Here is a 14,222-nt window from a genome sequence, read left to right as displayed (position 1 = left end):
CACTACCTTTAAATGCATATCTTATTTTGGATCAGTGGTACCAAAATGAATATTCCTTGTCAAAATATATGTGCAATTCATTTTGATACAAAGATTATCACCCTCTGATTGGACTAGTGCTTGTCTAATCTCTAATAAACTGCTTAAATATCTGGTGCATGGTCATCCCTGACATTGGTGAGATTTTAGGTTCTCACAGCAACAAGTATGAATATGACTGTCTTCTAGGACGTTAATTAACACATCAGTTTTGATCCTTTTCCCTGGTGACAGAAGTAGCAAGCACCTCTAAAAATGTCAGTTAGCTGACACTATGAAATTCACTCTTGACACTTACATAGCCAATCAAGAGCTCCCCAGATTTATCATGATGACCAAGACACATCACTGCATCTTGAGGAGTGAGATTACTAAACTTCACATGTTTATATTGTCCCTAATTTTTATTTCTGTGTTAACCTACATCCACACATGTGTATTTACAAAGTTCTCACTTTCATTATCATCCAAAGAAAACTGCATAGCCCTTCTTTCTTTCCTTCGTGGCAACTAAATCCTCCGCTTGATTGGGCTAATCTAAAAGTTTACAAACTGTCAAGTAACTCATTATGTAATTTTCTCTACTTGCCACTTACACCATATATACACCCCAGGACTTTATTCTGACATGTTCAGTCAGATAGAGAGACATTGTACCTACCCTTAAAACACATAAAGTCATAAACATCATGAACAGGAACCAGACTACTTTAGTGGGGCAGATGTTGCTGGGTAGTACAGTGAATAATTGCTCCATAAAAGTTATCATCCCTGCCGGTACTTTGTCTTTGTAGGCCATGATCGAAGGTGCTGGTCCTTGTAACAACAATATAACTGCAACAGAATATTTAGACTATTAGTACGATCATTTAAGCGAACTTCATATTGTGGTCTCCCTTGACAAAACTGACACTCGTCTGCTCAAGAAATCCCTTTCTTTTAATGAATCTCTACTGTCATTACTATATTAAAAAAGCACTGCTCTTTTACCACATCCAACCACCGCAATTAGTAGAGCTGTGGTTTGTGTAGATCATCTTTAATCTAGTACACAAATTATGGGAGCACAAAAGATTCTGAACTTCGTGGTAGCAGACGTTCTCAGAATGCAATCTGTTCCTAATTTATTCATGAATACAATTTTGATTATTTGTTATTGCTTCTAAATATTTGAACTTAGCAAATGAGGTGCTTATTCTTTAGCATATTAATTTTTGTAGCCGGTAATATCAAGGCAGTCTAGCCTAAACGTCTGAATTAGGGCTCCCAAGCATAGTTTCTAATACCTCCAGACAAAAAAGATGTTAATCACTGCAACATACGTCTCTAGTTAGTTATAAATTTGTAATATTCAAAGACATTTCTACGTAATGTTAAATCACAAATCAGAATTGGATCTCTTTTAATTCATTCTTAGGAACTAAATTCCGAAAACACTTTTTTAAGTAACACTGGCTTGGAGATATCCGTCTTCTGGGTTATTGCGCTGTGTAGTCTGGTCGATGTTAACCAACGTTTCAGAGGTCATACTGCCTCCGTCATCAGGGCGATGAATATGCCAATAGGGTGTGAGGAGCTGGATTTATAGGCCGGGAAGTGAAAGGTGTAGCCTGCCCCGAGCCAATGGGAGCAGGTATGGGAGTAGACCAATGGTAGCACGTGGGCAAGAGTGGGAGAGGGAGAGAAAGTAGAGAGAGAAAGGTGAGTTTGGTTGTATGGATAAGGGCCCTGAAAAGGGCCGAGTTAGTGGTCTGGTTGGTTCTGGCGGCGCACTCTTGCTCGCTCTCGGAATCCTCGGAGTGTGTGAATAAGAGGCTTCCAGGACCGGCTCAGGTGAAGTCCATCTTCCCTGTTAAAGTTATCGGGATGTAGTTCGATCTCGATGGCTTCCCTGATTAACCGATCCATGTAGCCGGTTTTTGAGGAGAGGATAGAAGTGTCCTCTAGCTGTATATTGTGTTCCAAGTTGAAGCGGTGTTCAGCAACCGCAGATTTCTCGGGCTGCCCGAGCCGGATGTGGCGTGTTAGTAGACAGTTGCAATTGCGATATTTATCACGGTATTCTCATTATATAATTACATCCTAATAAACGTTTTTACATCCATGTTAAACACAAGCAACTTAAAAGAAATTTAAACATCCAATATTCCACTTACTAATGTCTATTTCCTCCACTGCTCACCAAAAAGAAAAAATATTGTGACGTGGGTTGGTAATTACGACCTTGGTTGTCAACCCATGATTTTTGTGGTCTGCTGCCTTTGCTCCGATCCGACTGTAAACTTGGTTCAATTGTAAGAGACCACGATGTCCTCCAGCAATGCTCAATTTAATAAAAACTAAAACTTTTTTAACAGCACAAAATTATCTACTCTACAACACACTTCTCTTCCATCCGATTCACAGCTCAGCTCTTTTCGCAATGACCCGAAAGCCGATTGTCAAAGGCAGTAAACAAACACAACAATGCACGTTATTTGTTTATTCGGCATTGTTGTGTTGCATTATTGTCGTCAACAACAATGATAAGGTTTTATATGAACTCCTGCGTGCATTGTTATGTTACCTAAGAAACTAATTGTTGCGTCATCTGAATTTCAGGGACAAAATCAAATCGGCGAAAATTCACCGTCTTCTAAGACCCAGTCGAGCACAGAAGAAAATACAGACTCACTGAGTTTCTTTTGTGACGCCGGCAGAGGGGCAGAAGACGCAAATGTTCCTCTGCCAGCTTTTGAGCAAGATTTTGGTTCAACAGAAATTGGCTGTTATTCTAAGGAAGGATTTTTCGGCGCCACTCAAGAAGTCGACATTCAGCAGTTTATTAACAATGAGGTTAGTGTCAACTCTGCTTTGGATTACAACAGTTACGTGGGCCCAACACTGATTCGTGAAAGTATTTGACCTATTTCCAGCCCTCTCTCCGACTCGTAAATTCCGTGCAGTTCAAAATCACACGACACAAAAGTTACAACACCAGGTGAGGTTATGACAGGTAGAAGAAACAGAGGGTCAAACAGAAGTCACCCCAAAAACTGCTGAATCAGTTTGAAGCCTGTAATTTACATAAAAGTCCACGTAACTAGAATAAGTCCAGTGTCTTTCACCTTGAGTTTCGTCACAAATTCCTTCAAAACCTGCATCCGTAGAGATCGCCTAACGCGAGATATTCGCTGCATCAGTTTCCATACTTGTTACACATAATTCCAGTTCCTGTTCTGATCCAAATGTTTATTTCCTTTCAGATTCCAGAAATGGACGATTTTCAGTTTGCAACTACTGTGGGAGATATCATGACAATTTCAATTTAGAATAATTAAGAACTTTATAGTTAAATTGTTTTCAGTTAAATACTTAAATTGTTTTTAGAAAATTGGTTAAAGTTTTTTGTTAAATAGATGGCTCTAGCAGACAAAAATATGGACAGAGTAGAAATTGTGCGGAGGCAGCGGCTGGTCACTCACTACTGAGAAAAGACCAGGAAGAGATTGGTATCGCAATACACGAGTATGTGTACTGTCCACACCCTGGCATTCTACGTCTTTTAAGATACTTTTTAATATTATCCACCCTGGTGGTGGTATTTTAAATTCTGTACTCATTTCTCCATTTTTCCCATGTGTACTACATTCTCCGCATGCCTCGTAAAAACCTTGTAAGTAAAGCTAACTAACCAACTAACTAACTAACTAACTCCCTGGTAGCAGAACCCGCAGGTTCAATACCGACAATACCAAAGACCGCCACCGGCCACGATCCTGAGCCAGCTCCATCCATTAGCCATCGTCACAGCCCAACTCCTTCTTGGTCTGCCCAGTGGTCTTTTCCATAAGGATTCCTTACCATAAATCTGCATGCACACCTTGCCTACCCCCCTCCCATGCGCGCTACATGTCCAGTCCATCGGAGCCAGTTTTCAAACACTTGTAATCTACGTTCTTCCTTCAAGATAAGAGACCATGCTTCACAACCATACAAAATCACTGTTTTATGTATCCTGACCTTCAGTATTTTGGGTAGTGAATACAATCGAGCGTTTTCCGAATGAATTCTACTCCTAATTTCATCATGGACCTCATTTCTATTTGTTATTGTTGTTCCCATTGCATTTATAAAAATTTAAGCTTCAATTAAACAATAATTATTTGTTCAAGAGTTGTCATTACAACATGCTTTGGCGTCAGTGACCGTCTTCAGGTAACGGGGAACTGACAGCATGACGCACTGGTGCAACGTGCTCAATACACAATGTGGAACATTTTTACTTCATTTTCACAATTATCGTTTAGAGTTGCAGTACTGTTAATTAAATAACCAGGAAATAACTTTGCCGCCTGGAGCGGAGTCTGCTGTTATGCACAACCTTCAACTCCACAACAATGACAGCTTTTGGGTTTGTCGACTTTTGGTCAGTGCAGTTGTGCCCTTTCTCCTTCTTATCGCATAAAATGTGCATATTTATCACCGAACAACTAATACGCCGTTGATCATGACCTAGGCCTATTCGTTACGGTCTGAACAATAACATTATAAATCTGATTCAAGTACATTCTCATATGTAAACTACGTAGACATTACGTATAAAATATCAATGTAATCTATAAAGTCTTAGATGCATCTACTCTGGTGAACCGATTTTAAAAAAAATACGAAAAGAATATGCCATAGAAATTGCGTGACCTTTGATGCAGAACCAGACAGTTAACAAATAAATTTTGGAAAAAGAAAATTACGCCTTTTCATAAGGATAAAATTTTCGAGTTATTCTCTCTCTGTAGAACTAAAAGTGCTTAAGAGCTTACGTGATTAAGGACTTTCCTGCCTAAGTTACATATTTATATAAACCACGAGCACAAAATGTGTTTTAAATTTATCAATTGAACGCGAAAATTACAGTTGGACAGTCACAAAAACTCTAAGTTGTTCTAACGCATGCGTAGATCAGGCCTAAATCACGCTACTCACACACTGCAATGTGCAAGATATTCTGTGAAAAGTCGATTGGTACTCGACTCGTCAAAGAATAGCCCACTTCCTTTACTGAACCAGAAGATTCATTATCGTGTTCACAAAAGCCCGCCACCGGGGTCTATCCTGAGCCAGTTCGCTCCATTGAGTCCCATCTCCCTGAGGTCCATCTTAATGTTATCCTCCCACCTACGCCGAGGTCTTCCCAGAGGTCTCCTCCCTTCAGGCCTTGTAAGCACACCTCCCCTGCCCACCCCAGCCCCCTAACAACATCGTGTGAGGAGCTCGTCAAGCACTTTTCTCTATTATCTGTTCCACCCCCATTTTGGGTCCAGACATCTTCCTGAACACTCTGTTGTCAAAGACCCTCAGTCTATGTTCCTCCCTCAAAGTGAAAGACCACGTTTTTCACCCATAAATACTTTGCACTCAATAATAGCAAGCATTCCCCGATTTAATCTGCTGTTGTAGGGAGATAATAAGAGAGAGATTTGTCGATAATTAGGCTTGTAAAACCGAAATAAAAATTCTTCACAGTTCCCCAAAACGCTTTAATAATGTCGATGTATCAAGAGATAAAAAGTTATAAGATTGTTATTCAGAATATATAACCCACTTCTTAAGATCCATTTATTTCATTAAGATTCTGGGCTACGAATCACGTTTTATTCCTTTAAAATGATAATTGCCTACTGAAATATTCTTTTACTATCAATGATGCCGTGAACGAACAGAAGTCAATCCAATATTACTTGAAATTGTGTTAAAAAGAAGACAAGCCTAATTCTCTTACACGAGTTCACAAATAAAGATGAAAACATTAAATGTGATGAACATTAATAATAATAAATAGGAATCCTTACCTCAAACTTCGCTCAATTGTAAGAGACCACGATGTCCACCCGCAATAACCAAGATTTCTTAATAATTCTTATATAAGTAATTGTGATATTCTAAAACGTTTTTAACAGCACAAAATTATCTACTCTACGACGCACTTCTTCTATAACCGATTCACAGCTCAGCTCTTTCCGCAATAACGAAAGCCCATTGTTGATGCCAATATACACTAATGCAACAATGCCGAATAAACAGATGACGCAACAATTAGTTTCTTAGGTAAAGGAATGGAGTGCAATACGGTTCATTCAGGCTATTATACGGCATGTATAAGAAACGAGAAAAGATCCTTATGGCATGCACAGCCAAGATTGTTGCAGGTGTGGTTTGGAAATTCCAATGCTCTTTCTTGCATTGTTATGCACGCAGGTGTTCACGTAAAGGCTGACCATTGTCGGTCAATATCTGCACATTGTTGGTAGTTGAAAAAAGACAAAGAGAATTACTCTAAGTTATAATTTAGGTACATTCAGTCATGAATGTAAGAAGTCAATAATTAATATTAAGTACTTTCCCTATAAGAACAGAATACGCGAACATTTAGAAATAATGAGAAGAGGCGTAAGAAAGAATTTCAATTTCATTGCCCTTATTTAAAATAGCGTGCGGTTTCAGTATAGTTGATTAATTTTAAAGATGATTTTTGAGGGTCCCTGGCGCTGGGCCAGAGAAAAATGTTTCCTTCGTTCGAATCCCTGGAAACATGTTTTCTGTTGCTCGGATAGCAAGCACTAGGGACGAATGGCGCTAAGGCAAATTCTGCCTTTCTCCTCGGAAATGATTGGACTGACTAAGGTCACAAGCCCGAGAACTGTCTGAGACACAGAAGATGAATTTGTAAGAAGCTGTCGTATTTCATCCTCAGTAAATACTGTGGAAATCGAAATTGATGGTTGACATTTCTTTACTCGTTCGCTTGTGGCCCGTGAAGAAGAAACATGGCGCGATTATTCCTTAAGACACATGAGAAAACACAGGAAGGTCAGAACTGTGGGAAAAGTGTCCTGAGTTCGATTTCCGGCAAGGGCGCTTCCTTTAGCACCGAAACCAAGCGAGGTAGAACAACGACGCCAGGATCCGAGTTTTTGCTTCGAAGAGGAGAGTTCGGTAACGAAGGCCTCGGCACTGAGTTCGAGTCCCGACAAGGATGGTTTCTGTTGACGGGAACGCAACCGCGATAAAGGAACGACGCCAAGGCAAAATTCTTTCGTTTCGGAGAGGAAATTACAGAAACAGGCGTCGACACTGGATTCGAGTCCTGACAAGGATTGTTTCTGTTGACAGGAAATTAGCAGCGATAAAAGAACGACGCCGAATCAACATTCTTTCGTTTCGCAGAGGAAATTACAGGATCTAAGGTCACAGACCCGAGTCTCTCTTAAGATGTTGAAGCAAATTATTTTTTTCGACCTAATGCAAAGTCCAAGACCAAAAACCAATAAAAATGGCGTTTTGAAGACTGAAGTCTTTCTCCGTCTCCAGGTAGAAATCCGACTCAGTTGGGCCCAATCCGTTGAGCTAGTCCCTGTTTCTGGACCTAGCAGTACCAAAAAGCTAAGGGCAAATAAGGGCAGAGTCCTGCGCATGCGCGAGACATCGTCCCTTGCTAGAAAACACCATTCCTGCGTAAGAAACGCATTGCTGGAAATGGTAAATGAGCCTTATAACTGACAGGAGGGTTTTGTCGGGCGGAAGCCTTGACGGTCTGTTGCTGCTGATGAGAGGTACATATCGCGTGAGGCAACTCGTCCTTCTTGGAAAGGATTTTGATTGGAGAGTTGTTTGGAATTTGAACCCAGAGGTCGCTCTGCGAGTTGGGCGAGGGGGAAAGGTTCACGTCAGCTGAAGGCCTCAATGATTTGGGGTTGGCGGGCCGTCCTCCTTTTGAACTATGCTGTTGTATTTGCCTTACAACTGAGGAAAAGCTCGGAAAACCTCACTCATCCCCAAATTTCTACTAGCGTCAAGTAAAACTTCTTCTACAAGCGATTCACAGCTCAGCTCTTTCCGCAATAACAAAAGCGGATTGTTGACAGCAATAATGAAACAACAATACCGAGTAAACAGATGACGTAACAATTAGTTTCTTAGGTAAAGCAGTAAAGCATTGTTATAGAACGCAGGAGTTCATATAAAAGCTGACCATTGTTGACATGAATCTTACACATTTTCCTAATGCTGTTTTGCCGAATGACCCTTCCCTATAGACGTATTTACGTAAAATAATAAGATGGATCTATTTGACGTTTCTAAAGTGAAAGCAACAAAATATATTCTTATCTTTAATTTAAAATGAAGTTGCATCTATTTGTTGCAAGAAATAAAGAACTGCTGTCCTGTTTTGTCAACAATGTAAGTCCGATCATTGTTGCCCGTGATATCGCATGTGCACAACTAGAGTGGAGCGCTGAGTAATGCCTTGCCACACTGGTAAAACTGAAATATCGTACGTATTTAATGTTTATGTAAAACGTTTTCTGGGTTCGTATTAAAAGGCTGATAACTTCAAATGAACGTGCAACAGATATTAAGCACAAGATATGTTACAGAATGAATTACATTTCCGACAATTAAGTAAGTAAGAAGCCAGAGAGAATTGCCCGCAAGCCGTTTTAATCGTTGCTGACAATCAAGATTGTCTATTATAATTTTAAATACTTTTCCAGTCATATTTCATAATTTATAACTTGTGTTGGGCAAGGCCGTGGTCTAGGCAACACGGAGTTTTCCTCCGGGGGCTTCCCCGGTTTCTCCGTGGCATCCCAACAATTACTCCATTCACACACAGAAGAAGGCAATGGCAAACCACTTCTGGATCATCTGCCAAGAACGTATATGAACAGGTCCCAGTCCGAGAAAAGGATCGAAGGATCCTGTTCATATGGACCTGTCGTCAGACAGAACACTAAAAATTAAAATAAAAAAATTTCAGGACACTTGCTGTTGTAAAAACACCACACCAAGTTTTACCATCGACACAAGTATACAGTTAAAAACAAATGTACAGTAGTCGGTACCCAACCGTGCGTTTCGCCAACGTCATACCTTGGGGGGGGGGGGGGTAGAAGGGAACCAACGCACGTACTACGCAAACCAAAGATATTACCGACGTACGAAGCAGAACAGTGAGCTACAAAGTAATACCGCTGAGGTTAATGTTTTCAGTACTGACAGTAAACACTTCCTCATTTGCTACCCTCCCCCTTCCTCAACATTAACTTCTGACGGACGTGGAACGAACAGATTCGTCCCGACTATCATGGTCTTTCAAAATTCTTAACGTTAATACAATAGATTCCGGTTAATTGTGCCGTTGGTTAATCGGGGCGGCCATTTATTTGGGACAAATCTTAAAGAACAAGCCTCTTTTTACTCTTTACGTGAAACTTCGCGTAATTGGGGCGGACGCTTAATATTTACCTATGAGACCAACGGTGTTTGAGATATATGTTTCTTCCCATGGTCGCTAGTTATTTTTCCTTGGAAGGCAGAATTATTATTTAATAAGATTCAGTCTCAAAAGTGCGCCTTGCTGACATATATACAGTTTGGCTCGTGAGACACGCCCATATTTAAGAATAAAACCAAATAATCCGTTCCTAATAGGAAATTTATAATTTAGATCCACGTTGTGTCGAATTTTCAACTTGATAACACTTACACGTCTGTCAACATAACTGCACTTTTTACTATATCAACATAACGACGTTTAGACTATTCAGACATCTGTAGGCACCACTTAAATATTAATGATAGAGGATTAGAATATATATGAGCCGGGATAGCTCAGTCAGTATAGTGACTATCTACGGGCTGGACGGCCGGGGTTCGATCCCCGACAGGGGCAGAGGATTTTTCCTCTAGCCTCTGCGTCCAGACCGGCTCTGAGGCCCACCCAGCCTCCTCTACAATGGGTACCGGGGTCCTTTCCCGGGGGTAAAGCCGGCCGCGGCGTGATGCTGACCACTCACCCCCATCTAGTGCCGAGGTCAAGAAAGAGAGGAGCTATACCTCCTCTCACCCCAAGCGCCTACATGGCGTATAGTGGGACAAACTTTTACTTTTTTATTAGAATATAACTGAGGATGAAGACAGTGTGTTCCTCTTAAACGCTGGTATCTTACCTACAAGTTCACACAGCGTTGTAGCATAAAAGACTCAATACGTTTACAGCTTATTTTAATATTTTTGGTTTAATTCTAGCAGAATCTCTGTAGAGTGCCTTGTGAGTTCGCTTTGTCCGTCTGTACGCGTATAAAAGTTAAAGAATGGCAGAATGAAGTTTCGTGATATTTGGTATAGACGTTTTGCTATTGGAGGGCAGTCAAAATACATACATTTTAACATTCTGTAACTAGTAAGACCAAAATAATTCGTCTTTTGTTTCAAAGAACCCGACGCCACAAAAATAATGTGACTAACTGAATGGAGCCTTGGCCGATTACATAATTCTGTGTTGCAGGGAAGCTGATACCGGTGGGACGTCGCTTTCGTGGTGCGTACCGAACTGCCCCACCGTTAGGATGAAGAGAGACATTCTGTTCACGCTACCCGACATGCTAGGTTTGTAGAAAATTTGAAATCGCCGATCAACATTATTTCTTTATTAAGTCAGCTGCAATTAACTAAAACTAACTCCCTGGTAGCAGAACGATGGAAAAAAGTCCAGATAGTGAATAATTGTAAGTGTAATCCACCATCGTCACAACCCTTTAGAATTGAAATATATTAACATCAGTAAACCAAACATATTCACCAAGACACGAACCCAGGAGTTTCCGTCTTTGACATCTTACGCCAAAACAATCAAATATGCGTGAATGTTGCTTCATCTGACCATAAAACATGCTTCCGGATTATGTTCATGTTCAAGCACAAAATATCAAATGTGAACATAACACAGTATTAGTGAAACATGAGGTTAATTTTACTTACCTCTCCTTGCTGATGTCTTCCTGCCATGGGACGACGGTGCAGAAAAGCAGCTGACCGCCGACCACTGTCCACCGTTATAATTTCGTATTCCAGAGCTGTACATCACGTCCTACAACTTTTGGTCCTCCCACAGTGTGTCTCATTTGACGGTCATATAAAATGTCCCTGTACACAATTCTTCCTTTCACATTTTCGTTTTGAGTTTTTCTACCATTGCGTAATTTTTGTAACACCTGTATATAAGATACTGATTCGTATGTGACAACATTTCAGTGGCGTTTGGAGGTACTGCTGCTTTTTCCCTAGGCTGCAGTGTGCTAAGTGCCACTGTACTCTACGCCAGGCATCTCTTTAGCGAACAGTGCTTTCCAAATGGACGGTGTTGACTTTGTTTATACATTACGGACTGTTCAATGTGCGCTGTATATAATTTACAATGCAAAATGTCTCCTAACCTCTTGATTTTATAAAGTCTTCATAAACTAAAATACGTTATTCTACACAACTTCTAAGTTCATAAATTATTTGTTCTTAGACATACCTTCGGTTATTGTTCCGTCTTTGCGCTGGTTCGTATTCTTTGACCATACAATTTTTTTTGCTACCTGCTTCACAGAATTTATGGTTTTAACAATAGTAATCCAGACGTTGTGTAGTGATACAATCTAATTGACATAACCTCCCAAAAGCTCTGTCTCTTCTATCGTAACAGCTGACAGCCACACTGATTTGCAACGTGACCAGGTTTCACTTACAATCAACAGAGTGCACCACCATACAACAAGAAAACGACAGCGCATGGAACTAGGAGAACTTTACTTATAGGCAGTATCAAAACAATAAAATATATTAGCATGAACTGTTAATTTATTAACAAACTTCTCACGATTTCTGCCAGTGCCTTGAGAAAAACACAGAAAATTGCTGACATACATTTAAAGATATTCCGTGCGCGCTGTAAAAACAGCTGACTGTTCGTGACGCATCAAGACGCCATCCGACGAGCCTGCAGGAGGAATCTAACGTCGTTCATAACAGCCACGCCATTTCTATTACCGAAGAGCACTTTTGTTTGCAGTAAGCAGTTGTATCGACTGCCGCCTCCAGCGTTCAAACGTCAACATCCGATATCGACAGGTCGAAGCGATGCCAGGAATGACATTCCAAACGCAGGGAAACTTTAACAAAGACAGTCTTGTGGGCATGATCCATTTTATCGGCTGTCATGTTTATATTCTGTAACACACTTCATCTTATTAACCCTTTGAACCTATTTGTTTTGCGTTTCTCACGATTCTGAGTGTAAACAGCGATTATTTCCTTAAACAGCGTTAACCACTTGATCTTTGTAATGGTGAAGTGTTGTGTTTTCTTCGCGGTACGGACTGAATTCTTAAATATTATTTAAACTACATGTCGACACAGGTTTTCTTAGTTTTCCTCTGTCTTCAAGCAAATTCTGAGCTGGTTCCCAAGTTCCAAGATGCCACTTCATGCTTCTCATGCAGCGCTCCCGATTTAAATTCATCAAAATTTAAGCCATTACAGTGGAGGCCGCTAAATTACTTACTTTAACTTTCCAAAGTATAGCTTCAAAATTCATTAAGAAGCAAATCAAAATTCCACCGTCTCTGTCAGCAAGCTGTCACTACTTATCACACTAACGTCTTCATGAAGATTCTGTCCTGACCAGAAAGACGAGCGGGCATTGCCTAGGAACCTTCTAACTACAAGATGCTCATTCTCCCCCATCAATTTTCTCTCTGCTTCTACTCTCTTATTATCCTTCCTTACTCTCTCCCTTTCTCTCTGTTAGGCCTGAAAGGGCTAGACGGTGCATACAATATTCACTACACAGAGTAATATACTTCCATGATTTCCTCATTTAACGACGTTTACTCAACTGCATACTTCTGTAAAGCCGAGCTTGAGATGAAGTTGAAGAGGAGGGTAAGAATCCTCTTATCAAGTTCTGTCCATAAATAATTCTATCGGCGGGCAGAGAAATATAAACTGATAGTGTGAGACGAAGTCTGATGAGGACAGCTGTCGTGTGAGGATATGCAGATGTGTTGGTTCAGCAAAGTAGAAGACACTTGGACGCAGAGCGTGTTGACGTTTTACTAACTACGGCGAACAGGACCGCGGGGAAAAAATTCTTTGCAGAGTCGTCCCGAAGACGGGAGCGGCAGGACAAAAAAAATAGTATTTAACCAAAAAAGTACCATCACCCTGAGATCGTCACCGTCCTCTCAATCGTCATTCGTAAGCAAAGACTCCGTTTATGGTTTCTCTTACAACAACGTATATCATCTTTAATTTTGCAACAAATTGTAGTGCTTCTTCAGTGAACACTTTCCCGCTTGTGTAGTAAAAAATCGTTGTACTTTAGGAGCATCCTTTCGTCCTCTCACAGACATACAGCTCCTCTCACCTTTGCACGCAGTTCTTGGACTGAAACAGATCTAGCATCACCCTGCTCTGTATCCGAACCGTGGTAGTATTCCTGATGATCCGAGCCATCCCTCGAATTCTTGCCACAAATATAATGCTGGACTACAGCATCTAATCCCTCATCAGGATCCTCGTAAGTTCTACTAATATTTAAAGTGTCTTCACGAAGAACTGTAAGCAACAAAGGGTTTACTTCCCCCTGCTCATTATACGATTCATCACAAACTTCACTACTACGTCACCTCTGGTCACCTCGGCTCTCAAGAATATCAGAATTTCGAACGTCAGTGCCTTTAACACTCGCGCCTGGTTCAGGTCGGTCTTGATCTAATGTTCGCAGCGACTGAGGAAAATCTGCTAAGTTGTTCGGGTTCGATACCGACCTACTTTCTCGTCCTCCCACTGCCATCGCATTCTAAAAGAATTTGTATCTGGTTACAATACCCTCTTTCTTCGTTGAAAAACTGCTATTAGCAATATCCATTATCACCTGGTACTCAACCACAAATGTTTGTTTCCAATATGACATTTGCCATCAACTGTGGCGTTATCATGAAGTTCAGCTCCCGCCACGACGAAACCCCGTTAGCGTTAGCAAAATTTCCGTTCTTATATTACGACCGTTTACCATTTCCAGCAATGCGTCTTGTGCGCAGGAATGGTTTCACCTAGGTAGGGACGATGCTTGCGCTTGCGCAGGCCTCTGCCCTCAGTTAGCTTCTTTGGTTGGTTGGTTTTATGAATCTTACACATTTTCCTAATGCTGTTTTGCCGAATGACCCTTCCCTATAGACGTATTTACGTAAAATAATAAGATGGATCTATTTGACGTTTCTAAAGTGAAAGCAACAAAATATATTCTTATCTTTAATTTAAAATGAAGTTGCATCTATTTGTTGCAAGAAATAAAGAACTGCTGTCCTGTT

General features: G+C 40.7%; 2 protein-coding genes across 7 annotated transcripts in view; one reads left to right on the top strand and one right to left on the bottom strand.

The window, feature by feature from the left end:
• The window catches only part of LOC147874974 (uncharacterized), a 28,231-nt gene extending 16,635 nt beyond the window's left edge, over positions 1-11,596 (bottom strand). The window contains exons 1-3 of one of the 3 annotated variants that reach the window (XM_087342419.1): positions 11,384-11,596; positions 10,843-11,007; positions 701-873 (exon numbers count right to left, since the gene is read on the bottom strand). In XM_087342419.1, the coding sequence (XP_087198545.1) occupies positions 701-873; positions 10,843-10,945 (276 nt within the window). In that variant the 5' untranslated portion in view covers positions 10,946-11,007; positions 11,384-11,596. Of the gene's footprint in view, positions 1-700; positions 874-2,195; positions 2,650-5,870; positions 6,761-10,842; positions 11,008-11,383 lie in introns of those variants that run through there. The other 2 variants (XM_087342420.1, XM_087342421.1) reach the window with 2 other exon arrangements.
• On the top strand, positions 2,740-13,862 carry LOC147874973 (uncharacterized). Of its 4 annotated transcripts, none has more exons than XM_087342424.1 (3): positions 2,742-2,874; positions 10,370-10,470; positions 11,555-13,862. In XM_087342424.1, exons 1-3 carry the CDS (start codon positions 2,756-2,758, stop codon positions 11,665-11,667), a joined length of 333 nt encoding a protein of 110 aa, XP_087198550.1. In that variant the 5' UTR covers positions 2,742-2,755; the 3' UTR covers positions 11,668-13,862. The 4 variants fall into 4 exon arrangements, 3 of the variants coding, with proteins under 3 accessions (XP_087198550.1, XP_087198548.1, XP_087198551.1); XM_087342422.1 differs by lacking the exon at positions 11,555-13,862 and adding an exon at positions 11,116-11,347; XM_087342425.1 differs by lacking the exons at positions 2,742-2,874; positions 11,555-13,862 and adding exons at positions 8,222-8,353; positions 11,116-11,347.
• The last annotated feature ends 360 nt before the right edge of the window (positions 13,863-14,222 follow it).

Source organism: Zootermopsis nevadensis, unplaced genomic scaffold (assembly GCF_977971745.1).
Source record: "Zootermopsis nevadensis isolate Lab colony 2312 unplaced genomic scaffold, Znev_1.0 Znev_ptg000003l, whole genome shotgun sequence".
Taxonomy (NCBI): Eukaryota; Metazoa; Arthropoda; class Insecta; order Blattodea; family Termopsidae; genus Zootermopsis; species Zootermopsis nevadensis.
Note: the sequence above shows the minus strand (reverse complement) of the source record. Positions and strands in the feature narration are given on the sequence as shown.

Excerpts from the sequence above, each read along its gene's own strand:
- LOC147874973 (XM_087342424.1), top strand. The coding sequence starts at position 2,756 with ATGTTCCTCTGCCAGCTTTTGAGCAAGATTTTGGTTCAACAGAAATTG. Across the intron at positions 2,875-10,369 it reads AGCAGTTTATTAACAATGAG|GGAAGCTGATACCGGTGGGA; the intron begins GTTAGTGTCAAC and ends TCTGTGTTGCAG. Across the intron at positions 10,471-11,554 it reads CACGCTACCCGACATGCTAG|CTGACAGCCACACTGATTTG; the intron begins GTTTGTAGAAAA and ends CTATCGTAACAG.